At 40.8% G+C, this 27,696-nt stretch overlaps 1 protein-coding gene across 3 annotated transcripts in view; it reads left to right on the top strand.

Annotated features, from left to right (window-relative positions):
• The window catches only part of NALCN (sodium leak channel, non-selective), a 298,095-nt gene that overhangs the window by 227,977 nt on the left and 42,422 nt on the right, over positions 1-27,696 (top strand). For 2 of the 3 annotated variants that reach the window (XM_047081619.1, XM_047081611.1), the window contains 5 exons: positions 3,313-3,386; positions 22,397-22,498; positions 22,935-23,004; positions 26,018-26,109; positions 26,197-26,319. In XM_047081619.1, coding sequence (XP_046937575.1) covers positions 3,313-3,386; positions 22,397-22,498; positions 22,935-23,004; positions 26,018-26,109; positions 26,197-26,319 — 461 coding nt within the window. Of the gene's footprint in view, positions 1-3,312; positions 3,387-14,733; positions 14,821-22,396; positions 22,499-22,934; positions 23,005-26,017; positions 26,110-26,196; positions 26,320-27,696 lie in introns of all 3 variants that reach the window. The other variant, XM_047081602.1, reaches the window with a different exon arrangement.

Genomic DNA, 27,696 nt, shown 5'->3' with positions numbered 1-27,696 from the left:
TTCAGATCTAAAATTACTTATCCTGAAATTGATTGATTTCTGTATTCCTTGTTTTGATCATTTCAGGTGACTGTCAGTATCTTCTGGAGCCAGAAGAGGGCACTGCAGAGCAGCATAGCTCTGAGTACTTGGGACTAGCAGACAGTGTCCTTTGCAGAAAAAAAAAAAAATGTGCAAAGCTCTACTACAGAAATAACGAAAAGGGGAGGGGTACTAGATAATCACTATAGGCTTTCTTTATTTACTAGAAAAAAAGAACCGTTAAAATATATAACTAAATACATATCTGGGCTATCACATATGTTTAGATATAGATAGATGACAGATAGATGTAGATGTCAATGTTTCTTCTTTTAAAACATCCTGAAGCTAGAGGTAGCTGGCTGGCTGGCTGGCTCAGTGGGTGCAGCATGGGACTCTTGATCTCGGGGTCATGAGTTTGAGCCCTATGTTGGGCATAGAGCTTACTTAAAAAATCAGCCAATCGATCAATCAGTAGATCCTGAGGCTGAATCTGAAGTTCTTCTATTAGAGTATTTATTCTTTTGCTACCTCTGCTGTTATAAAATCAGTTCTCACGAAGTTCCTCGTACAGATTAATAGTGTATTTTACTTTAACAAGTTCAGGTTTAGAACAAAGGAGATCCAGCAGCCCTTTAGCAATCTTAGACGGCACAGAAATAATTTTGGAATCAATATAATAAATATTATCCCCAGTTTCTGCAAAGGTTTTTTTCTAACATGAAGAACTCTGTGTTAAGTGTCAGCTGCTCAATTACAGGGCAGTACGTAGGTGACTGAATTCAGACCATCACCTTCACTAAGGGAAAGATGACTAAGGCATGTCAGTGTCCTTCAGAGATGAAATAAGGGGAGTGGGGTCCAGACCTCTCCCCAAACCTGCAGTCTCGGGGCCTCCGTAGCCCGGGCCTTTCCCATGACAATGTGTGTGCTTAGGAACCAAAGGGCAAAAGCACCACCATGATGAGACCCTTCTGTCTCTGCAAATGACTTTAAATAACAGTCCTTGGGAGATAGGCTGTCAGCTCTAGGAGGTTAAATCCATGCCCAAAGTCACCTCACAAGGGGAGGGGAGGAGATTTAAGAAAGTTTTAGGATCCATCATGGTAAACAGCCTTCCGTGCACTACCCTAAAAATGTAACTTCTGAAAAAAATGGCATCCACCCTTATTTCCTTGTGTGTACATTAACTTATTCTTCCATGAGTTCTGATGAGTAAAAAAAACCAATTCGGTTTTTCATTATTGAAAATATATGAGTGCTCCATCTTTCTTCATATGAGGGAAATTGCCAATGTGTTCAATGATCTTTCCCTTTATTGCAGATCTGCTGTGAAATACAAAAATTATATTGCTGGATATGGTGTTATCTAGGTTGTCAGGTGTGGCTGAAAAGACCAGTTTGTGCCTGTCACTTCCTCTCCAGCTGTGGCCATATGGACATGTCGGTCGACAGTACAGTATTTGTTTATAGGCTTGTTTGTTGTAGAATGGAGCTCTGTGACTTTGTACCTGAAGTCACTATGTTGTTTAAAAGAAATTAGACAGTCTGTTTTTACTGGATACAGAGTTGTTCTGTCTCCTGCTCATTTTTTTTCCTCCCTCAAATCTGTTGGAAACACAGTATGCCTTACAGTGTTTCTTCCACCGAGCTCAGCACGTAAGCATATCATCTGCGCTGGATCTCTTTGCCCCACGCATGCATTTCCAACTGTAGTCCTTTGCTCACAGCCTCCTTTGCTATGGAAATCTGAACCATCCTTCAAGGCCTAGTGCAGTGTCCACTTCTTCAGTGACATCTTTGCTATTTCAGATACAGCTATTTGTGCCCACCCGAAGTCGTGCAGCCTTCTCATCTTTTCTGCTGGACACAGCAGCCAGCACCTTACTGTCTACTTTTTACTGGTAACCTCATGCATCATAGCCTTGCCTTTGTAACTAGGCTTTTCGATTCAGGTAAACAATTCTGATTTGTGGATAAGCTGTATCTCTAATAGTCACTAATATCATACTAAGTGCTTAGAAAATCTAACCTGATCTACTGATCAAGATGAGTAGGTCATGGGGCACCTGGGTGGCTCAGTCAGTTGGTTGTCCGACTTCAGCTCAGATCATGATCTCACAGTTCGTGGGTTTGAGCCTTGTGTCAGGTTCTGCGCTGACAGCTCAGAGCCTGGAGCCTGCTTCGGATTCTGTGTCTCCCTCTCTCTCTGCCCCTCCCCCACTTGCACTCTGTCTCTCTCTGTCTCTTGAAAATAAATAAATATTTAAAAAGATGAAAAAAAAAACAAAAAAGATGAGCAGGACGTTGTCCAAGTGTTATCTCTGGTCTAACTATTGGAGTTACCCTTCCTAGTTGTTATTATGAATCTGCCTAGGTTGGCATGCTTCCCTGTTCTTTCTCTGCCCTCTGATTGCCCACTTGAGTTTCCTGCGCACCTGTCACCCCTCTGACTTCTGCAACTATCAGGCAGGACAGAGCTGAGTTTGAGGAATCTTCTGGTTTATAGGCAGCCTCCAGGATTTTGTTTATCTTAGTGCTTTTCCCTGGAATAATTTCATCATTGCCAACTAGGAACCTTGACAGCTCATCTCATTTGTCTCCATGTCAGTGGGCAAAGCAACTCCTGAACTCATCGTTCAGATTAGTACCAAGTCACAGGCTAAGACCCTGAAACAGGGGATGCCTGGGTGGCTCAGTCAGTTAACCATCTGACTTTGGTTCAGGTCCTGATCTCACAGTTCATGGGTTCAAGCCCCATGTCAGGCTCTGTGCTGACAGCTTGGAGCCTGAAACCTGCTTTGGATTCTGTGTCTCCCTCTCTCTCTGCCCCTCCCCTGTTTACACTCTGTGCGTGTGTGTGTGTGTGTGTGTGTTTCAAAAATAAATAAACATTAAAAAAAATAAAAGAACCTGAAACAGGTGTAAAGTGGATTAGAGAACAGTTTGCTGGACGATAGCAAGAAGCAGTCCAATATTTGTCTCAATGCTACATTCTCTGGATACCGAAAAGCCTATTCAGATGTAAGACATTATTACTAATGAGCACAGCCAATGTATCACCACCATAGTTGTGACGTGTGGCCCCACAAGCTTGTTTGCATTTCTGCCCAAATAAAAGTAAAAATAGAAGGTAAAATTAAAGAATAGAATCACTCATATAATGATGTGTCAGTAAAAAAAATTATGTTTGATGTTTTAATACTGTTCTCTATATAATGTATGTAAGATTTGTCAGTATATTATCCCTTCACATTCCAAAACTAATAACCCACACTTACAATTTTTCAGCTTCGCAAGTCTGTCTTCAGCATCAGGGCAAGGAATCTTCTAGAAAAAGAGACTGCAGTCACTAAAATCTTAAGGTAACACAATTAAACACTGATACATATTTAACCCTAGTGGAATTATATTCAGCAAAAAAACTCTTTTCTCTTTAATGAACTAATTTTCTGAGTATCAATATACACTTTCTGCTAGAAAGTAGGCCTGGGTAACTATGTAGTTACAAATAATGTCAAATACATCATTTATATCTTTCCTGGAAAAATAATATTTTATTAGCTCAGTCATGCATTTTTCTTTTCATGCCCATACACATAAATCGTTAAGTATAAACATTTACAAAAAGATGACCATAACTTACTTTTATTCTTCCATGTTTTATTTCTCTTGTGATATATAAAGGACAAATCACAATCTAAGGGGGAAATGGTAAGCTTTTTAGAAGTAATTATGATTTATTAACCTATTAAGAGTAAATGTATTTAAAACCTATAAGAATCAAAAGCATATCCATTTTAAAATGCTTAAGAAAATGTGTAATTTCAACAGTGGTTTCTTAAACCTGCCTTGATGAAGTATCAGAAAGGAAAATCAGGCTAGCTACTTAAGAGTATTTTACAAGACTGTGTCATAACGTGAAAGAGCATGATCTTTATAACAATGCACGAGCATTCGGAATGCTATTTTTGGTGCACATATTACACAGACGCATGTAACAATACAACTAAATACTGGAGGCTAGAAGGAGAATGGCTGACAAGGTGAATGGATGAATTTATACTGGGAAGACCCTTCCCAACTTATGCTGAGAGGAAGGAGTTAGACTGTCTTCTAGTCTACCTTGGTTCTAGGAATGGTCATTAAAGAGTTTTTGCCAGAGTGTATATCACAACTTGGATGACTGTAATGAGGAAATAAGGCTAATATATATGGTTTGAGACACTATTTTGAGTTTATAACAGTACTTGAAATTTGTGTGCCAAAAACAATCCTAGTAACTAGTCAAGACAGTATTCTGGTATTCAGTCTTTTATCTGCTGACAGTTCGTGCGCAGATATGAGTATGTGCTGCAGTGCCTTTTATGAGAGGAGAACAATCATTTCTGGGCTTATTATGTATTATCACCACAAAATATGATGAGATGATCATAAAAGGTCTGGTTGAAATAGAGAAAGGAAAGCTTTCTCAGCAAATCTCTAACAACCTGCGTCCCAATTTCAGTTTGAGTCCAATTGGCTCAATCCTGGAATTGCCATCAGATAACGTCATGGGGGGCCGGCCTTGAATGCTGCATGGTACTCCAGGGTCTTTATCAAGCTGTAACTACTATACTAGATGAATTCCTGGCAGGATCAATCCCTAACGTCTTGAAGATGCTCCTCTGTTCACACAAGACAGACCATGCCGTGCACTGACGGGGAAGAGAATTCAGCCTCCAATCCAAAGGACCCACGAGGGGATTGTAATACTCTGAGCCTGTATTCAGAGTCTACTTACCAAATTAGGAACCAAAATGACATTACTCACCTACCCAGAGTAACTACCTTCCTGAATGTACCCTGGGGCTCCCAGAGACTTCAGAGCACAGGCAGACAGGCATCCCTGGAAGAAGTCACTTCCAGAGCCTCACCTCTCTGTGAATTTTCTTAAATTTGGTCTTCCAGTTTTTCTTTTCCATTACCTTTTCCTTATTCACCTGCTCCCAGTTTACAAAACACACACACACACACACACACAAAACACAGTGAGACTGTAATTCATGCACAAGGAAGGTGAAGCTATGGTGCGTATTGATCTGGGTTGCCAAACACAGTGACTGTTCCCACGCAAGTTTCTCCAGAAAGGGGATCCCATTGGGCAACAGCTTATTGTCTATCTAGGTGACAAGTTTTTGGAAAACCTCCTTCCAAGAATTCATCTACCTTAGGGTTAGGCCTCAGAAATAACACAGATGTTACAAGAATTAAGGTCAATACGTCAAACTGATAGTTTCTTTGGGTGCACTTACCTTTTTTCACTCATATAGTAGCAATGATAATAATAATAATAATAACATGTTATAGGAGTTGAAAAATAAAGTCAGACTTTTTCTGACAGATTTGGCTCATCTGCTTGAAAATGAAAGCTGACATCATGGTGCCCAATATCATAAAAGTGAATTTATTGGATGGATAGAACTCTCTGGTGTTTTCTCAAAGTCATATTAAAGCACAGATGTAATTGTGCTAGAAATCACATCCTTTACCGCTAAATAACATTGCAGGGAGGGATTTAGCTATTGATTTTTAAATGTGCAGAAGTGGTTTTAAAAAGAGAATATTTGTTGGGTTACCTGAGCCAAATTTTTAAGACTATTAGGGAATAGGGACGCCTTCAGTCTTGCCTAATAATTGTGTAATTTGAGGAACACCCAGACCCAGAAGCATTTTACTACAGCCCAGCATACTACAAACTGAGAGGCAACTGTAGGCTCCCAGAGCTGCTACCTAGTCAATCTCAGGAATAAGAGGCTACAATTAGAAAAAAATGAAGACTTTTTTAAGAATACAAATTTGATCTTTAGAAAAGCCATTTAGCTCTTTTTCTGTGAAAATGTTTTCCTTGTTGGTGCTACATTAGTCTCTGCAAGAATTAAGGGCGAGATGTCAAACTGACAGTTTCTTTGGGTGCATTTACCTTTTTTCATTAATTGTATAGTAGTAGTAATGATGATGACGATGATAATAATAATATATCATACCTGCATTATAATGTAAGAAGGTCAAGAACTGATTGGGTCAATACCTATGGGTCCATGGGCATTTTTCTATGCTATTTTTCAATGAACAACAACAACAAATGGAAAGAAAAACAAAGAAGAAGGGACAAGAGAAATTAAAAAGAAAGAAAAGGAAAACATTTGCAGTCACTTCAGGGTAAGCAATTAAATAGGCCTACCCTATATTATGACAGCAGATGAATGTGTTAACTAACTTTATTGGTGCCTATCACTTCACAATATATACGTACGTCAAATCATGTTGTATACCTTATATTTACACAACGTTATTTGTCAGGTATCCCTCAGTAAAGCTGGGGGGAAAAATGGCCACTCCCATGACCCTTTGCATTTTGGAAGGAGGCTTTGAAAGAAAGAAAGGACAAGGAGGTACAGATTCTGTATCTTAATGGATGGGTCTGCCTTGATACAACAGAAAAGAAGTGCAGCAGAGACTTGTTTTAGTGCTCTGTTACTCTCGATTTTCCTAAGTCTTCTATTTTCATAGCCTTATTGTCCTTAGTTTTATCTAAGAGGTTCCTCCCCAGGGAGGTAGGCAGAAGGTTATAGGAAGACACAGAAAGAAGACCTCAGCCAAATCATTTTGGCAACAGGTGGGCATTTGTGCTGATTTGGGTGCACAGAGAGATGAGTCACATAAACTTCAAATCCAGTGTGATTTAAGAAGATACCATGAAATATTAGTGTCTTAGAAATAACTTTTAAAAATAACAAATATTTGGGGAAAATAATACAAAACAAATCCCTGATCTAAGGTATCTCAAGACCAGGCTGTGTAAACAGGTTAATTATTTAAATCCCTGATTTTCCAGGAATTTAAAGATTGCAGGAGGTGATCCTCAGGGTCCACCTAATTCTAACGTAAGCTACTAGACTTGGTGTCAGAAGGCCTGGACCAGCATCTGGCTCTGCTCCTCCATAACCTTAAGCCACTCACTTACCTGCTACCTTTGCAGCATAGACTGCCCCCAATGGTCACCTGAATAATCTGTTGGTCAATCAGAGCAAAATTTAATACTCATCACAGTGAGGCAGACTCCCACTGCAGCACTCTTAATAATACCTCACAAGAGATAGGTCAGGAGTGGATATTTGTAGGGTTTGGGGTTTGGGTTTAAGTGTTGTTAGTGATTGATATCGGGCAGAATTCTTGATGTAAGAGTTTAGACAGTTTCACAATATATACAAAACATCGAATCATTATTTTGTAATGCTGTAATGTGTGCTATAAGCTAATACAACATTATATGTCAATTATACCTCGTTTATTTTTTTTATTTTAGAGAAAGAATGCAAGTGGAAGAGAGGGGCAGAGGGAGAGAGAGAGAATCTTTTTTCTCTTTTTTAAAGTTTATTTTTTGAGAGAGAGCGAGCAGGGGAGGGGCAGAGAGAGAGGGAGAGAGAGAATCCCAAGCAGGCTCTGCACTGTCAGTGCGTAGCCCTATTCAGGGCTCGAACTCATGAACTGTAAGATCATGACCTGAGCTGAAGTTGGATGCTTAACTGACTGAGCTACCCAGGCACCCTGAGAAAGGATCTTAAGCAGGCTGTGTGCTCAGCGTGGAGCCTGACACGGGGTTCAATCCCACAACCTTGGGATCATGACCTGAGCAGAAATCAAGAGTGAGTCACTCAACTGACTGAACCACCCAGGTGCCCTGATATACCTCAATTAAAAAAAAAAAAAAAAAAGAGTGTAGGACTCTCCCGGATACACAAGTAACAAGTACGTGTTATGGATAGGTACCATTACTTTTCTGGGGAGGGCGGCACTGGGAGTGAGGGCACGGTAGAGAGGGCATCCCTTTGCCACTCTGTGCCCCAGTGTTCTTTCCACCCCCTCTGGCTCCACCTTTCATTTGTCAGTTGTTCAGTGGAGTTTTCATGTCTGTTTTTCACTTTCCTTCCTGATGTGGGGTGATTTCTGAAAAGAAAGAAATCAGTGGTGAGTTTCTGCTGTCCTCTTCACTCCAGAAATCAATTCTATTCTGCCCTTGGATTTTTAGCCATATACATGTATTACCTTTAAAAATAAATACAACTAATTTTTATTTATTTTTTTTTTATTTTTTTAATGTTTTTATTTATTTTTTGAGACAGAGACAGAGCATGAGCGGGGAGGGGCAGAGAGAGAGGGAGACACAGAATCTGAAGCAGGCTCCAGGCTCTGAGCTGTCAGCACAGAGCCCAACGTGGCACCCAAACTCACAGACGGGGAGATCATGACCTGAGCCGAATTCGGACGCCCAACCAACTGAGCTACCCAGGCGCCCCAATACAACTAATTTTTAGAAACAGCATTTAAAAAAACAATGTTTAGGGGCACCTGGGTGGCGCAGTCGGTTAAGTGTCCGACTTCAGCCAGGTCACGATCTCGCGGTCCGGGAGTTCGAGCCCCGCGTCAGAGCCTGGAGCCTGTTTCCGATTCTGTGTCTCCCTCTCTCTCTGCCCCTCCCCCGTTCATGCTCTGTCTCTCTCTGTCCCAAAAATAAATAAACGTTAAAAAAACAATGTTTAGGGTTGATGGATCCCTCTGGGCAGGGTCTTGGCCTGAGTGTTCATGAGTACCTATTATTTTTAGGTGATTGGTTTGACCAGTTGAGTGACATATTATCTAGAGACAGGGGCTGGTCCATTAGCCCATAACCCAGACGAATGGATTTTCAGAAAGTTCCTGAAGCTAACAATGAAATTACTTATTGGTTAACGGCCTTACATTCTGAGACAGGAAATTCCTGGAGTGAATAGTAAAGTCATACTGATGGAGAGGCCTGAGTTCTTAGTACTGATAATTAAGCTGCGGGGCTGCTGGGGTCTCAGTTCTCAGGGGATCCGTGTTTCCGTTTGAAATAGGATCCACGTTATTCCAGGAAAAAGTATGCTCTATACCTTTACTATGAACAGGAAATTCAAGCCAACAAAGGGAAAAGTCAGAGAGAAAGGGGCCCAGAGTCTGAGGTATTTGAATCATTGGAGTCACCAGTGCCGTCTCCGCATAGTCATCTCTAATTTTTTCATTTGTGTTCTCCTAGGTAGTATTTTTGAAAATTAATCTATGTTGTAAGAAATAGAAAGGAACTTCTCCATATTTGTGGGAACTCTGTGAAAGAGACAGAAGTGGGGCATTTTTACAGAACTTGAGAATACGGTCCCTTGCTTGCCTGCAGGGGATTCACTGGGTGCAAATGGGCATCTGTATTCTCTCTCTCTCTCTCTCTCTCTCTCTCTCTCTCTCACTCTCTTTATTTTCAAGACTTATCTGGAGAGGATTGCAAGAAAGAGGATGTTCCACCACCTAAACTGTAAAATCCAGGGTTGCTGTTAAATTCACTCTGTTTTGACTTCGCCTGTACTGTTCAGCTCCACTAAAGAAAGCTTCCTTCAAAAAGCAGTGACCTTTTCACTACATCAGAAGATATCAAAACAAATAGCAGTGTGCTTTCAAAAGCGTCGCTGCCTCTACTGAGATTTCTCTAATTCAGAGCCCTGAAATTGAGCAAAAATGCATTATCATTCCTGCTAGGCTGAATGCATAGAGAAATGTCAGAATAAAATAATTAAACATTTTATATTACTTTAGAATATTCCATCCCTTTGTGGTTTTCCATCAGTAATTCACTAGTTAGGAAGTGTCTTTATAACCTTTTTTGAATTATCAGTCTAGCATAGTATTTGAATTCTGATATTTGGATCTACAACCAAATCTTCCTTGCCGTGCACTCATATTAATAATTCTTTAAAGTCTAAGGAATAGCCTTTAGTTGAATGCTACTTACTACAAAAAAATTTTAAGTCTATTTAATGACATATGTGGGGTTATTTTTTCTCTAAGAGAATCATTTTCATGTACAAATGTACAAATTGTACAAATACAATCGCTATACTACTTAAATATAAATAAAATCAGAACACATTTGTTAAGAAACAGATTTTCAAATGACATTAGCTGGATTTTCTTCCAGAAGGAAAGGACTTGCTCATTCAAGAAATACTTCTGCTGCATCTTCTATGCACCAGGCATTTTCCGAGATACTGGACACATAGATTATTCCCTCAAAGAGTTCATATTTGCCCTGAGCACATGATTATGACACTAGTCAGATGGAAGAGTCTTCAGTAATATCTCTAGTTCTGTGAACACAACTGTGACGAGAAAATTCATACAGAGCATAGTCATGGTTCCCTTACTGAGTGACTTTAATAATTGAAATCATTTATCTAAAATGTCTCATAAAATAAAGTGTTTTGTCCCCTAAACTATGTTTACATTATGCCATGAAAATGCCTTCCCAACATGAAGATAGAGGAGTAGGAAAAGGGAAATGGGAAAAGAATGAATAATGAATATTTTTTAAGACCCACATATGATGCTAAGATCTTACACGTATTATCTCAGTCAATCTGTACAATACACCTATTTAGGAAAAATACTATCATTACCCCTATGTTATGCGTGACAAAACTGAGTCTTAGACTGGGTAAGTACTTTCTCCCAAGATCACATATCATAGAAATGGTCTTGGGTATCACATCGATACCAACTACAATCTGATTTCCCAATTAGGCAGCCATATTTATGTGTCCTCAACAACTTATGAAACTAATCTCTCCCGTTTACTGGAAGATGACTGTGCACTAAACACTGTACTATTTTACAACCTCTGTCTCATTAGGTCCTCATAGCAAACTCTGAAAGACAAGGACTATTAGCTCTGTTTTAGAGAGGAAAAATTAAGTCTCAGGAAGCTTAGCTAACCTGCCTAAATCACCTTGTCTAATGAATCAGGGAGCCAGAGAACCAGGAATCAAACCCTGGTCAGTGTAACTCCAAAATCCATGTATTAACTATGACTCTATGCTTTTAAATTATAGAGGATCCTTTGTTTTCATCCACTCTATGGACACCCACTAAGGCCTTTGTTTTTCCCATACTCATGAATGCTTCTCAGGGTGTACAAACATGTTATGCATCATACAGAGTTGCCAGGTCAAGGGGAAATTAGAAGCTGAAATCTAGCCCCCACTGTACCTGCTAAGGCACACCCTCCTTGCCAGGCAGTGCCCCTGGCATAGGACTACATCCCTCCAGAGGAACAGGCCTCTTTTCCCAATTTATGCAAAGGTACTATGTGGTCTACAGGCATCCTTGCTGTCTGGGGCAGCTTAAATATTTAGGACCATAACCCTCTCTGATCTCATTCCTCTCCCTCCATATTCTCCATAAAACTTCCTGTGGTAGAGAGGAACCAGCTTTAGCCATCTGGGACTAATAGAGGGTCTTCATGGAAAATCTTTTGCTGGATATCTGTTGCAACTCCAACCTTAGGCCCTGATGGATAAGTCAGCTCAGGAAAGCTCATATCTGGACTGAAATTGTGTGGCCTTCTGGACTCTGAGCTACAAAGGTCACCTCATTCTTGTTCAAATCCAAATAGTCACATAGAGTATGCTGTGGCAGTATAGTAGAAGTGGAAAGAGGACAGGCTTTGCAGTTAGCCATGCTTGGCTTTGAATCCTCTGAGTCATGGTTAAGTCCTTGGAAAGTCTCGATTTCTTATGCCTTTCAAGTGGAGGTATAAGCAACCTCATAGGAGTAAATGAGCAGTGTCTATCACTTACTCAGTGGCTCAGTAGCCAGTCTGGGTTGGCATTCTGGCTCCACCCTTGTGCTAGTCTTGCTAACATTAAAAGCATCATCAGCTCATTTGTTCACATCATTTGGTGGATATACTCCCAAACTAATAACATAGACTCATCAACCAGAGTTGGCGTCACCTGTAACTGACTGAAAGTCTTGGGAATGGAGACCCACGGTCTTTGAAATGTCTCAAGTGCAACTATGACATCCTCTGCTCTGCTTGGATGGGCCAGGAAAAAAAATGGTCTTATCTCAGAATTGGGAGACCTAGCCAAACAGGTAGAGACAAGCATGTTGCAAAGAAAAGGGAGAGGGGGACGTAGAGGGCATGGTCACAGGTGTTGGTAAAGGTGAGCCTGATTGACTTGGCAGGTGGAAGAGTGAGAGTAGGATTTAAATCAAGATCTCTGCAGGATAAGAGAGGCTGGTGATTCGGGCATGAGGAATGGCTGGAAGAGAACATAGACCTGCCCTCAGAGGCACCATTAGCAGAAGAACAATACTGCCATGGTGGAGACAAGCGTGACATTGTCTTCTGCATGGGTTGTAAGTGCCTACCTGGAACTTAGGTGTGTGCATCACTTTGGAGCCCCGCAACTTCTAGGCAGTGAGGACTTAGCTAGGGGTCCTCTTTCATAGGCTGTAGGCTGAATGAGAGTGTTTTTGTCCTCTGGCCTTTTGGGTCCTGTTCTCCCACGGCTGCCTCCCCAGGGCTCAGGACAGATGAACTGACACCTGGGCTCTCCTCTAGAACAGAAGCATCTAGGTCACATTCCTCTGGAAGACAGATGAGCCTGATATTACAGAGACTGAGGAGATGGTGGAGTTTTCTAGAGGAAGGAGTTCAAATTAAACCCCTGTGAAGCCCTCCAAGGGGCCACCTGTTCCTGTGCACATCATTAGCTATATGACAAGGGAAATTTGAGGAAAGGACAAATGGCCCTCTTCATTCTTATTCTGTCCTCCCCTGTCTAGACCCAGAGCTCCCAGCTCTCTGAAGCTGGCCCAATTAAATGGAAATCTAAGCGAGCTTAATAATGCAAAGCATTAGCATCTTACCCCACGAGTGCTCCTTCCCATCTGACAAGCTCTCCTTTTCAAATTCTTGTTTCATCATTCAGCCTAGCAATTCAGCAGCTTTGGATGAGGTCATGTTAGTTTCCTGCAGCCCCACATTCTGGGCCCAGCTAGCACCGCTTGGAGGGGCTGAGTGCTTTGTAGCCTCTCACAGAGCTTCCCGTTAGACTTGCCAACCGCTCAGTGGAATGCGCTCCAGCACAGGAGGGGAGGATGCTAGAAGGACCCTGCAGGTGAGAAGAAGCACAGGTACCCATGAAGCTGAGTTTTGGTCAGCCTCCTGACAGAGCAATAACTCTTTATGGCAAACATTTGGTAAGAATCACCCAAAGTTTTTGGGAAACAGAGTATCAGGTATTAATATACTCAATATTAATAAAATATTAAATTATTAACATCTAATTTATTAAAGATTCTGTTAACATATGTAATGTTATTTGTAGATATTAACGTATTGAATACTAATTATTAATATTGAATATATTACCATCAAAACATTGAATATTAATCAAATATGTAATTAAATATTAGATATTTTCATAACTATTTATCTGTGATTCTATTAAGGCTGCTTCATTGTTGGTTTTTCTTATTTATGAGATTTAAAAACTCTTGTAGACTAGTTGAAAGACCATTTGGAGATACAGAGACTAAGTTAAGTATATGGAACTTAAGTGTATTCAGAGAGCAATGAGAAGATAAGATCTGTGGGTATATGCATTTGTATAAAACATAAAGAGGCAAAGAGGCCAAATAGAACTTCATTTAAGCAAAATAATATATATATTTTTGCTTTTTTAAAATCAAACTTTCCGGAGTGCCTGGGTGGCTCGGTTGGTTGAGCATCTGACTTTGCCTCGGGTCATGATCTCACGGTTTGTGGGTTCAAGCCCGCGCCCCCCCCCCCCCACCGCGTTGGGCTCTGTGCTGACTGACAGCTCAGAGCCTGGAGCCTGCTTCGGATTCTGTGTCTCCCTCTCTCTCTGCCCTTCCCCTGCTCATGCTCTGGCTTTCTCTTTCTCTCAAAAATAAACATTAAAAAAATTTTTTTTAATTAAATCAAACTTTCCTTAAACTTTTCTTAGTTTCATTGAGATATAATTGACATATAACATTGTATTAATTTCAGGGGTACAACATAATAATTCAAGGAGATTTGTATGTATTATGAAATGATTATCACGAGAAGTCTAGTTAACATCCATTATCATACACAGTAAAGCAATATATTTCAAAGACATTTTCCTAGTTGTTTCCTGATTTGTGGTAATCAAAATATGTTATATTTCGTTGAGATTGTACATGATTTGTACATTATTACAAAGTGATTATAATTGTGCTATGGATCAGGAGAGCTACTATTAAATTTTACCCAACAGATGCAGCAAACTATTTTAACAGGGTTTCTCTTTTACTCTTTTATCATTGGAGCATAAAGGAATAAGTAGTATAAGAAAATTCATCTCAGTAGAAAAATTGGTTCATATGGTTTCTGCAACATTTGCAAAATTTCATTTTTGTTATAATAAAAAGTTCAATCTTTACATTGCAATTTACGTTTTTCTGAGACAGATGGAGCATTACCAAATTTAAACCCTAGTGTGGTGTGGGGTTTCAGACATTCTATTTGCTGAATTTTAATAGATTCACTAAAGGCATGGATTGCCCACGAGCTAATTGTCTTTTTTATTTATCATACCTGCATACGATAAGACACTAAGGCTTCTTTTATGTTTCAGTCTACAACAAGGTTCTGGTTGCCCACATGTTTACATGTGTGCTTATGACAACATTGTTATGAATAGCACAAGACTGGAAAGAACAAATCCGCTGTTGCTATTAAAGAGCCATATCCATTTACTTGGGACTGGGCCCATTCACAAAGGAGTGGGGTAGTCACTCGATAAAAATGCAGCTTTTTCCTCACCTCAGCAAGAGGCCATTACAGAGGAGCTCACCTGTTAATGTCTGCAGTTGTCTTCACTTTGGAGGATCTCATTGTCACTCTCCTGGAGGTAGGTGAGAGCCCTTTCCAGGAAATACTCATCCCCCATTCTCTTACACCATTCTACAGCCATGGTTTCCCGTAATTACCACAGAAGGACTGTTTTCCTGTTTTCTGTCGATGTGATTACATTATATTAACCAACATCTGATAATACTTTGCAGTGTGTTAACTTGTGGAGCCCAAGGTTGGAGTAAAATCCCTCCAATGTAATGCTCTGCAGATTTACACTGCAGTTCCTTTAGATGGTAATTACGCTTAATACCAGATGGTTTCATGCAATCTAACTTTTCTATAATGAATGAAAATAATTTGAACACTCATAGGCCTCTCTCTTTCATTACAGAATGTACAGGCTTTTCCCACACCCTTGTTCTGGAACATTAAGAAAGAAGATATGGAGAGAGAGAAGAAAGAAACCGAGGACCCCCTGCTACTATTTCTATAAACAACTAGTGGTGTTTAAAGGCTAATAAAGCTCCAAAGATCTCTCTTATAACCATAATCTTTGGGCCAATTTAAAAATATTTGTGATGGAGAAATGTCAAGAAAAATAGAGACAATTTCTTAAGACATGATTCTCTTCCCTCCACCTCCATAAAAGACTATATATATATATATATAGCTGTCATATAAGAGGCAATTGAAATTCCACAGCACAAAGGCAATGCAGAGAGAGGAAGAAAAAAAGAATCAATCTTTCATATGTTTTTTTCAAAGGCTTGGCAAGAAACCAGGGGTAATATTTTTGCAACTGGGAATGTGTGTTTGCTGAAGAATATTCCCACATTTGAATCATCGTCAGGGGTCCTAGTCTTGTTTTACTTTCAAAGGTAGAGAGGGCATAACATTAACCCCAACTGGGAAAAGGAAAATGCCTCACTGTAATTCTCCTCCAGGGAGCAGGAATAAAGGGATTACACATGCCTGCATAATGGAGAATTTCCTCACTCAGACAAGACAAAAGACTTCATTATTTTTCACCAGACACTTGAAGCCTTGTGCGTCCCAGTTCCAGAAGACAAGCAGGCAGACCAATTTGTTTTGTATCAGACCACTAGATGGAGTTTCTAAGAAACTGGCTTGCTAGTACTTGCCATCATGAAGAGATATGGGGAAGATGATGAGATCCTAATACCACAACTCTGTGGTCTTTCCCCTAAGGAAAGCTAGACTGTCCCTCAAGTTCGTGGTGTGTATTTTCAATACTATTAGCTTTGCTTTTTCTCTAGGCAACAAATAAGTGAATGTTTTCATCCTGAAAATGTATTTCTTTTATCTTCAGGGGAGACCAAAAGGCATCTAAATTCTAATGAAAAATTTAAAGTGGCAAGATATAACTTAATTGAATATTCAAATACTTTTCCTTCTGACTAGGTCTATTACTGAGGAATTTTAATGATGTGTGCATTCTTATTGGTAAAGTTGTAAAAGTCTCAAAATCCTTACTTATTTACTATTTCAGCTCGGTAGTAGATTCATATAAGACACCGTGTATGGGGACCATGTTCCCAGGGACAGATCAGATCTCCCATTTAAGAAATTGAAATGAGTTCAGCTCTGCCTCATGTAGGCTTGAAGGTCTCCCTTCACAGTCACAGAGACTATAGATAAAGATTTATAAATTTTCTACCTGCAAGAAGCAATGTCTGATTTTTTTTTTTTATTACTATCTCAGGGCCTCATCTGTTATAGGTGTGCAGCCCATTTCTTGAGTAGCACAGTATTCTAACTGGAGATAAAATCACCTTCCCCTTTGAAAAGCATATTTCAAACACACGCGGTGTGTGCTATTTGTGATTATTTCCGTGCCTCATAAGCGTGAAATGATCCAAAAAGAAATTAAAATGTTTGATCTTCGCAGTATTTCACGATTTACTCATTTCACAAATATTTATTAAGCACCTACTGTGTACAAGGTGAAGTAACAAGTGAGCAGTAACTAAGTCAACCTCTGCTCTCTTAGAGCTTTTTGGAGTGAGGCCCACACAAGGAACTGAAAGACCAAAGAGGTTGACTGGCTGGAGCGGGGGGTCCCTGATGGTAAAAGATGAGGCAGGTCCTATGGGACTTTGAAGTCATGCTGAGCTTCTTGTCTTAGTCTTACTCTGAAGAGCAATAGGGTTGTTGAAGACTTTAAGACAACGATGACAACTGTCTTAGTTGCCAATTGCTGTGTAACAAGTGACTCCAAAGGTTGGTGATTGAAATAACACAGATTAATCTCACAGCCTCAGTCAGGAACATGGGTGTGGCTTAGCTGGGTCTCTCATAAGGCTGCAGGCCTTTTGACTTGCCTGGGAGGAATCCCCTAACTAGCTCACTGTCACCGGTCTTTTTTTTTTTTTTTTAAGTTTATTTATTTATTTTGAGAAAGACAGAGAGGGCGTGAGTTGAGGAGGGGCAGATTGAGGAGTTGAGGAGGGCAACTGCCCTGAGAAGGGCAGTTGAGGAGTTGAGGGCAGTTGAGGAGAGAGATTGGGAGACAGAATCCCAAGCAGGCTCCACACTGTTCAGCACGGAGCCTGATGTGGGGCTCGAACCCATGAAACCATGAGGTCATGACCTGAGCTAAAACCAAGAGTCTGACGCTCAACTGACTGAGCCACCCCGGCACCCCTCTCATGGTTCTTAATAAGATTTAGTGCCTCACTAGCAGTTAAATAAATGCTTTGATTCCTCATGCTCTGTTAATGGAAGACCACCCTCGTTCCATAAGAAGGGAATCTCTCCACAGAACATCTCATGACATGGCAGCCTGCTTGGGCAGGTCTTTTGTGACCTATCCCATCCCATTTGCCTTACATCGGCGAGGAGCAAGTTGCCCACACTTCTGGGTTGCACAAGGGCATGAAAACCAGGGAGGAGGTATCACCAAGGGCCATCTGAGAAACACCTACACAGTAACATTGCAGGTGTTCAATTTCAGAGGTCATGTGGCTGGGGATAATAATGCAACATGTTTATTGGACGTGGATGCGTAGAGACAGGTTAAGAAGCTGCAGCTCTAGTCCGTAACATATATCGCCGTTGAGCAGAGTCAGAACAGAGGAGACTTACCCCCCAGTGTGACCCTCTGTCACATTTGCTTTTCTGTCCTCCACCCTCTGTCGAACGTTTTAATACCAACCATGGCATGGGGCAAGACAGAAAAGTAAATAATAACAACTAAAATGTAAACAGAGTGTCAGTGTTTCCAAAGACTGGCACATTCATAATCATAGTTGGTCCTCCCAACTCACTCCCTATGAAGTTGCTGGAAGAGGTGTTCTTGTTCCTCATTTTACATATAGGACACGGAGGCTCAGAGAATGCCCATCACCTGCCAGAGGTCCCACAGCCAGCAAAGGCTGAGGTCGGAACTGTGCAGTCCTAAACCTTGGTGTTCTCAAATCGACTCCTCCATTAGTCTTCAGTCCAAGGCAAAACTTTCTGTTCAAGCCCTGATGCTGGGTAGGAAAGTACTAACCTGATGTGCTAATTGAACCTTGAGACTAGCAAGTTCGAGAACCAGTCCCACACCTCCCTCAGCATCCTGTGCTCTCCTTATACCTTCACCTCCCTGCCTTGCACTTACCCATTCTGTCCCCTGGCTCTGCTCATGGGTGTGCCAGCAACCGCATTTCCTAGAACACGAGGACAAGTGATCAAACGGGCCCCTAAAGAACTCACTGCCTAATAAGGGAGGTGACCAATGATGACCAAATGCCATAAGCGTTGAACAAGTGTGGTTAATAACATGCTACAGAAACATGGAACATAAAACATTTCTCGTGTGGGTGAATATTCATTTCTCACTTTATGTTACTTATCAGGACTCATTTATGTCTGAGTTTGTGACTATATTACACATGTCAGAAATACTTTTTGGTAGTTCGTAGTTTGGATTACAATATATGCTTGTGTATAATAAAATTGTATTTCCTTTTGAAAATAATAAAACAAACTCCTACCATACTTCTGTGTGAACCTTGGCACATTGTATTAGAGAATGTGAAACATCTTCATGGAATTCGATTGTGCCAGATTGAAGTGAATAATTTTCTACCAAGGCTGTTATTTTCCAAAATAACAAAATATTGTACATTATTAAAGAAGGTGATGATGGCTTATGTATCAGGCTGTTTTCTTTATGCAGAAACATCATAATATGACCTTCTTTCTCTGCCTGCTTCAATGTCCAGATGTCCTCAGGGCAGAGCTATTATGCAACTTCTTTCCTTGCTCCTTACATCTCCTCTCCTGTCCCAGATTTATGTCTTTCCATATGAATTCCTCCTTTCATCCGTAGGAAACCCATTTTGGGCAGCTAGCTTTTTTGTATAATGTAATTAGATTTTTCCCTTGTTTTCTTTTAGACAGATTTATGTATCTGTAGAAAAGTTGTTTCTTCTATACTATTACCTGTTGTTTTTATGGGAAAATTATCATAGACAAATAGCTAGTTATTAACTATAATGGATACAATGTGAACAAGAGGATTTTGAGTTTTAACGTAAGTAACATCCACCACCATCCTTAGAAGAGGAATAAAAGCCTTCAAGAGCCTTCAGATGAACTGCCTTTCACGTGCCCAACCTCAATCCCTGCAAATTGCCTTAACCCAAGTGTTTATATAGCCATTTGCTAGATGAATGTGGCCCCTAGTTTTCAGCTAAGAAACTCTAGCATTTACCTATAGTTCCCTACTTCAAAAACCACTGGATATGCAAAGGCAAGAGTGAGCTATCAGAGCATTTGGTCTGAGAAGAGACTCAACAAGAGGGCTGCTAAAAGAAAATGGAGATGGTTGTTGACCTTTATTTGGGACCAGACATGGCAGTGGTGCTGGGGTGCATGGCTGGCATAGGGGTCAGAGACAGTCACACTAAGCCTGAGGCACCAAAGACGACCTCTTCACACCATGGAAAGATAGCTGCGTCTGCCTGATTTCACTTTGCTCAGGTCACGAGGGTACGTTTGGAGTTCCAGGAAAAGAGGCAGTGGGTAAGAATTCCTCTGTTCAGAGAACACAAGGCTCTGGCAGGGTCCCCTGAGTGAGGAAATGAAAATCACCAAGGTGTAGCCTTGGCTCGAGCAGAACTCTGAAGTCACTCGTTACACGATTTTACTGGCTCAGAGTTGCTGAGCCCAGTGTTCTTTTTCTCATCACTATCTGGTTTGAAATTGTACTAACAAACACTGTTATATACACAGAAGAAAGTGATAGGAAGAGGAAATGGAAGCCAATGCTTTTATATATTTTATGCATAGAAGTGGCTATCTTAGTCTGATGAAGCACATGTTTTCTGGTTGCAGAGTCGAGCTAAACACCAGTCCCCCTCACCCTGAGCTCAATGAGTGACTCATACAGAGAACAAAGATTCACATGTCACATGTATGGTTGAAATTCCAGCCCATTTTACGATTAGGTTCTCAATTCTCTAGATAGACCCCAGTGGGAAAGAAAGGACTGATCTTGAGCCAGAAAGGAAAGGGGGGTTGCCTTCTCACCACACTTCAGCCTTGCTGTTGGTGGAGGGGATGGAAGAGACGCCATGGGATTCGGAGTCTTTCCAATGGTGAGCGCACCTCCACCCTCCGTTGGGAACTTCCTGTCTTGTTCAGTCAGAGGAGGGAGTCTCAGTAGGATCCACAGAGCCACCCCAGTGGGTGTGGGTGTGTTAAGATGACTTGGGTGCTGGGACATCCATGAGGTTCTGGAGTCAGTAGATGCATTCCCAACTCTTTCCCAGCAAGAATGCCTGGGCCTGCTCACACTGGGCTGTGGGGCAGACACCAGCAGTCCCTTATCACAGGCAGCTCAAGGCCAGAGAAGTTCTTCCACTTCAGACGTAGCACGGATGATGGCCAGCTCAAACTTGTATACTGTAATCAAGTTGTATGTGTTTTGTATTTAAGGCCTAAGGGCTCAACTGCTTTAGCGGGGAGTCTTGTGACAAAAAATAAAGGTTACTAAGACAGTGGCTATAGGTTAAGCCTTGACGTTTACACAAATAGGAGGGATCTATAGATCTATGCCAGGATAACACTCTTCTCCAAATGGATGTGCTCAGGATGCTTCATGATTTGCAGTCCTTAGTCCGAAAAACAAATCTTAGTATACGTAATATGAGATCGTGCTAAACCTTTGTGAATTGAGCCTAACTTATAAATGCACCTTCCTATGCGACACCATTCTAGTCATGGAACTAAGCACGGTCTGTCTATCACTGCCATAAATCCTTGGTTTTTTATAAGATTTTGACTCTGGATTTTATCTCAAAATGGTCCATGTGCTTATTGAACTAAGAAGAGTGATTTGGGGTGGGGGAGGGGGTGGGAGTTGCTTCCTGTAACTCCTTTCCATTCATCGGATTTGCATGATTTTCATGGGTATTTACCATAATTACCTTCATTGGCATCAAAAGCATTTTTAGCTACTTGAATATACACATGATATCATAAGAGCTGCTTAAAAGTATGCTAAACAGAAATGGATCTTTTTCTTGAAGATCTTAACTCCGAGACAGTGATGATATAATTCAAAGTCAATCTAGATACACATTTTAGAAAACGTAAATATGAAAGTTTTATGTAAAGCAATGACAGAAGTTGTGTGTTCAAGTGTTGAATAAATACAGCATCATAAGATTTGCATATCATAAAATCATTGCATTGGAGGTCTGTGAGTTTTCTTTGAGATCAAGGTCATGTCCTCTACCAATAAGAAAACTAAGCCCAAAGGTCACTCAACTAGTCCGTGACAGTGTCGCCTGTGGAACACAGGCTTCCGAGTCCCCTGTATTATTTTCTTTCCACTTGACTGCTACATCAAGGGAATCATTGTAAGTTCCAGTTGGAGAGAACTTTCTGGAAAAGGAATTTTGTTTTCTCTTCAAATCATTCACACCCCAAGTGTCGAGTCACCCAATTGTCTTCCCTCATTAGCAAATCTGAAACTATACCAGCCTAGGTATGGTTTAAAGAGGGAATGCCTTAAAAAAGCATCAGAGTTTCATGATTCCAGAGAAAGTAGTAACTGGTTACCTGTAAGCCATAGACTTTAGACTGAGGTTTCTTTAGGTATTAATCACAGCTGTAATTACTTCTCTTTACCACTAACTTTTGCCTCTAACTTTATGCTTTCCTATTGTCCTGGAGTTCTGCAAAATCTCCTTGGAACATGTATTCTATCATCCCAGAGGCCTGGGTGGACAAATCCTTCCCCAGAGGGCTGTTATTAGAAACCTCCTTGTCTAAATGCAAAACCAACATCATGCCTACCTATGGTTAGGCTGGCCCTACCGCTAGCAGAATCCTGATGGCAGCTCTCCCCTTGGGTAGGGGGAGGCAGGTCGTGGTGGGCAGGAGATTTCTGTTTATTTTCTAGCACCACCGCGAAGCTCTGACAGTTCTGCTTTGTAAGTGTTCTTGACACAGAGCCTCAAGCCCATTTTCCTTTACGGTTATGGGTCATTTGCTGTGTTTTGCCTTATCATTGGTGTTTCCTTAAAAATAATAAGAATAATGAGCAGTTATGTATTATTCATCCCAAGTGTACAGATCATGCATTTATCTCAGGCTCCTTTTTTTTTTTTTTTTTCCTAGAGCTTGCACTCGACAGCGCATGCTGAGCGGATCATTTGAGGGGCAGCCAGCAAAGGAAAGGTCAATTCTCAGTGTGCAGCATCACATCCGCCAAGAGCGCAGGTAAATATACTGGGAGACAAGGCTGCAGAGAAACCAAGGAAAGGAGTTTTACAGGAAATGTTCTCTGTGCGCAGCCCTGGTTAGCAGACAGGCGTGGGTGAGGAACTTTGTTCTGTTTGCTAATGGCAACCATGATGAAACTCACAATCAGTTTCAAAGATTCAAAAAAATCTCGCAAAAACCTTTTCCTTGGTGATGGCCAAATTCTTGCTTTTAAGATCAGAAGGAAAAATTCTGAAAATTTCTAGATGGGATCAAAAACATTTGAATAAACTAAAGCTTCTGCTGAAAAGAGATAATAAGTATTTGTGATGTGTGTTATTGTGATGTGTGTTATTAACAGAAAAGCTGATTTATTTTGTTCTCATAATGGTCATTGCTTGAAAGTCAAAATTTGGTCTTAGATGTATCGATCTGTTGGTTTTGGTTGTTTTAGATCACTAAGACATGGATCCAACAGCCAGAGGATCAGCAGAGGGAAATCTCTTGAAACCCTGACTCAAGATGTAAGTTCTAAGCAATGCTTTGGATTTGGGAAGCATGATTATGAAAATTCATTTCGATGACTGTTTAGACAATTCCAGCACTTGTGTCCTTCTGTCACATTGTCCTGTCTCCATAAGACTTTATGCCAGAGGGAATCAGGAAACTCAGGAAGCAAATTCAATGGACAGTACAGAAGAGTGACTGTTAACTGTACAAAATCCAGACATCCCACAAAACACATGTCTTCATTAAGATAGGCTGGGTGGCTCAGTCGGTTGAGCATCTGACTCTCAATTTCAGTTTAGGTCATGATCCCAGGATCATGGGATCAAGCCCCCTATCAGGCTCCATGCTGAGTGTGGAGCCTGCTTGAGATTCTCTCTCTCTCTCTCTCTCTCTCTCTCTCACTCGCTCTCCCTCTGCCCCTCCCCCACTCATGCTCTCCCTCTCTCTCTCCCCCCCTAAAATAAATTATAAAAAATTTTAAAAATTCAAAAATATAAATAATAAGGATGACAATACAAAAGTGATGTGTCAGTTGCATTTAACAGACATTAAAAAAACACTTAAAGCATTTTATAGAATTGATTTGCATCATAAACTTTAAACATTTACTGATTTCCAAATATTCCAGAATCTAGAGCCAGTGTCTAATTTCAGGGCTTTACATACTAAGAAATAAAATGTGATTTATAGAAGAATTTTTCTGTCAAAGACTGTATAATATTTCCCAAGAATTTCTTTGTCCTTCGACACTATGTCACTCATTTATTTATTAATGGACTCAAAAAATATTTACCAAGTGCTTATCATGTGCCAGGCCCTGTTCTAAGTGATGAGGAGTAGTGGGGAAAGAAGACAAAACTTCTGCCTTCCCGAAGCTTACATTCCAGGGAAAAGAGACAAAAACTAAACAAGGAAACAAATGTATAATCATTTCTGGGGGTGTTTTTAACTTATTGCCCATTATGTCTTCATTGCTGTGACAGTTTTGCTCTGTACTATAAAGAACAATCAAATAATGTATAGAAACCAAAGATGGAGATTTGGGGGCAGGAAATTCTAGAGAAGATGGTCAGTGTTGGCGCCTCTGTATTAGACCAGAGACCCGAACGAAGGGAAAAAACAAGCCACATGAAAACCCAGGGAAACCCACGCAACCAGAACTCTAACCTCTGGGTTAGACTCACAAGCGGCTGTATCATGCCGATTTCTAAAAGAGACTTGAAAAGTACACATTAAGTAATTATCATTACTGGAGTCCTCATTAAAATACAGGTCTTAAGTTGAGTCTGGCTAAATTGGCAGAGTCCTGAATGTTCAGAGCCAAGGATGGTGTTTGAGAAAGGAGGTCTAGAAAGAGAAAGGTAGCAAGCCTTAGGGGTTTTGGGGTTTTGCTTGTCTTTTTTTTTTTTTTTAACCACTTTATCTCTTATTGTTAAGATTTTCTGGAGTTTCCAGCATAATCCAACTGCTTTCAATCTGTAGAAACTTCTGCCTTAGAGTAAACTCTCTTAAGTGTTCCAGGCACAATTGACAATGGAAGACGTTGGTGATGAGAACACCTGATACCATCATTACCCAATTTACAAGGTTCTAATTGGCAGACACATCTGTTAGCGCCATGATTTTTAAGGCAGAGCTCTGTCTGATATGATCTACCATATTATCTGCATGGAATTGTGATCGGATCCAACACATGGCCTGTGTACATATAATTTGAGGACCAGGCATGTTGCATGGAGAAGATTTCTAGGAGAGAATTCAGAGAGGCAACACTAGTTCAAAGCACTTCCCTTCAGTGTGATTCAGTAGAAATATATAGTCTACTTAAGAACCAAATTAGAGCACAGCTTTGAAAATATGTGTTTAAGTATACACAACAAAAGGCCCTGAATAGTCTCAATTCCAGAGGCTTAGTTCTTCTTCAAAGACTTTTTATGCTCTTTTCTACACAGGCATATAATGAAAACCCATCCCCCATCTTCTCCACAGCAAAAGGTTATGAAGTTCTGCTAATTTCCTAAGAAATCCCCCTGATGTCATTTCCTCCATAACAGAAGCAATTTAAAACAGAGCTTCAGTTGTCTCACTTATTCCAAATGATAGAAGATACAGATAATTAAATCTAAGGAATAGTTGTGATAATATCTATCAGGTTATTTGAGCAATGGCCATCCATCTCCCAGGGAGTGAAAATCAGAGTCAGGGTCCTACATGCCCAGGCCCTCTCCCACCCTTCTGGCCTCATTGTCTCCTACCATGTGGACGCTCACCCACACGGCACGCTGGCTGGGCCGCATACAGGCAGACCCACCTCTCCTCTGGAAGAGCACATTTTTGCAGATACACAGCGACCTGCATATCCTTCCAGCCTACACTCAAATAACGTCTTTTTATTGAGGTCTGCTATGACCTGTTTAAAGTTGGAGCCTTCTAGAGGCGCCAGGGTGGCTAAGTCTGTTGAGCATCTGACTTTTGGTTTCAGCTCAAGGTCATGATCTCATGGTTTGTGAGATCGAGCCTGTGCTGACAGGGCAGAGCCTGCTCAAGATTCCCTTTCTCCCTCTCTCTCTGCTCCTCCCACACACTCTTTCTCTAAATAAATGGACAAGCTTTAAAAAAAAAAAAAAAGATTTAAACTTGGAGCCTCCTAGCACTCTCTGTCCCCTTTGCTTTTTACCATAACACCAAACATTTTCTAACTCTCCCCATATTGTGTTTGAATTTTTATCGGTCTTACCTGACTAGAACATTAGCCCCACAGAGCTGGGTTTTATCCTTTATTTTTGCCTTTTGCCATACCCCCAGCAGTACAACAGGGCCTGGCACATAATAGGTTCTCAATAAATATTTCTATTTTTTAAAAAATACCCTTTAGAAGGAAAAAAAAATACCCTTGCTAAGATGACTGTGGCCACTAAAAATGTATATGTTAAAATAAAGGTATTTCTTTCAGTTTCTTGTAAGTGATATTTTCAGGCCTTCAGAAAAATCTTCCATTTTTATATGCCCCTTTTATTATATTTCTAGCATTCCAATACAGTGAGATATAGAAATGCACAAAGAGAAGACAGTGAAATAAAGATGATCCAGGAAAAAAAGGAACAAGCGGAAATGAAAAGGTACGGGGTCCTACAGTGTTTCTTATCTCTCGTTTCTGGATGGCAACCTTTCCCTTAGCCTTACTGTACATCAATTTCCCCTTCAAGGAAAGTGCAGGAAGAGGAGCTGAGAGAGAATCACCCATACTTCGACAAGCCACTGTTCATAGTTGGACGGGAGCACAGGTTCAGAAACTTCTGCCGGGTGGTGGTCCGGGCACGCTTCAATGCGTAAGTACACTCCATTTCAGCCAGGTGTTGGCCTGAGTCGTACAAACAGCAGGGGGGGTTGTCATACAAGGAAGAAGGAACATGTAATCCTAATGGGGTCACAAAATAAACTGTGGGCTAATTAATCATGCTGCTCCTCTTTGCTGAGCGGCCGACCAGGTGGAAAACAAACAAAGGTTGCAAGTAGTTCACATTTATATAAAACTCACGTTTGTGAAGCTCTGAACAGCCATTTTTATTTGTTCATGTTTATATCAGCGTTACTAACTCCATATATTGTTTTGGAAATACCAAACCGAAGGGTAGGCTGAATGACACAGGGAAGGTCATTGCCCACACCTTTAGACTTATAGTTTCTGTGTTGTCAAAATACCCTAATTAGTTTCTTCTAGAATAATGTAAAACAGAAATAAAGTTGACGAGTACTTCCATTACCAACTCTTATGAGATAAAAACCCGCTGGCTGATGTCTCTGTCCCTACTCACATGGAAGAAATGTGTAAGAGTCTGTCGGTGTGGTCAACACGGAGGACACTGCATTTGTGAGGACCCAAGCCAATTTTAGCAGACAGCCTAGTGGATAAAATGGAATTTTTGTCCTGCGTAACTTTAGTAAATACCCTGAAGACCTTAAGAGTCCCAGAGGAAGTGTGAAGGCTTTCCCTCTAAGTGGTTGTAACTTCTCTGATGCCATTATTAGTAACATATGATAATCATTATGTGTTATGGGCTGAATTGTGTGTATCCTCCTGCCAAAAAAAAAAAAAAAAAAAGGTCATATATTGAAGCCTTAACCCCTAGTACCTCAGAATGTGACTTTATTTAGAAACAGCCTCTTTAAGGAGGTAATTAAATTAAAATAAAATGATTAAGGTGGGCCCTAATCCAATATGACTGCTGTCCTTATAAGGGGGAAATTTGGAGGCGCCTGGGTGTCTCAGTTGGACTTTGGATCAGGTCATGATCTCACAGTTCATGGGTTTGAGCACCGCATCAGGTTCTGTGCTGACAACTCAGAGCCTGGAGCCTGCTTCAGATTCTGTGTCTCCCTCTCTATCTGCCCCTTCCCGGCTCATGCTCTGTCTCTCTCAAAAATGAATAAACATAAATTTTTTTTTTAAAAAAGAGGAGGAAATTTGGACACAGACTACCTATAGAGGGGAGTAATGTGAAGACACAGGGAAAAGACAGCCATCCACAAGCGAAGGAGAGACACCTAGAACAGGTCCTTGCCTCACGGCCCCCAGAATCAACCAACCCTGCCCACACCTTCATCTCAGGCTTCTTGCCTCCAGAACTGAGAGAAAATGTTTCTGTTGTTTAAGCCACTCAGTCTGGTACTTTGTTACACCAGCCCTAGGAAACTAATGCAGTGTG

The sequence above is a fragment of the Lynx rufus genome, unplaced genomic scaffold (genome assembly GCF_022079265.1).
Source record: "Lynx rufus isolate CCGP_SWC_20201006 ecotype Redwood Valley unplaced genomic scaffold, mLynRuf1.p SCAF_1, whole genome shotgun sequence".
NCBI lineage: Eukaryota > Metazoa > Chordata > Mammalia > Carnivora > Felidae > Lynx > Lynx rufus.
Note: the sequence above shows the minus strand (reverse complement) of the source record. Positions and strands in the feature narration are given on the sequence as shown.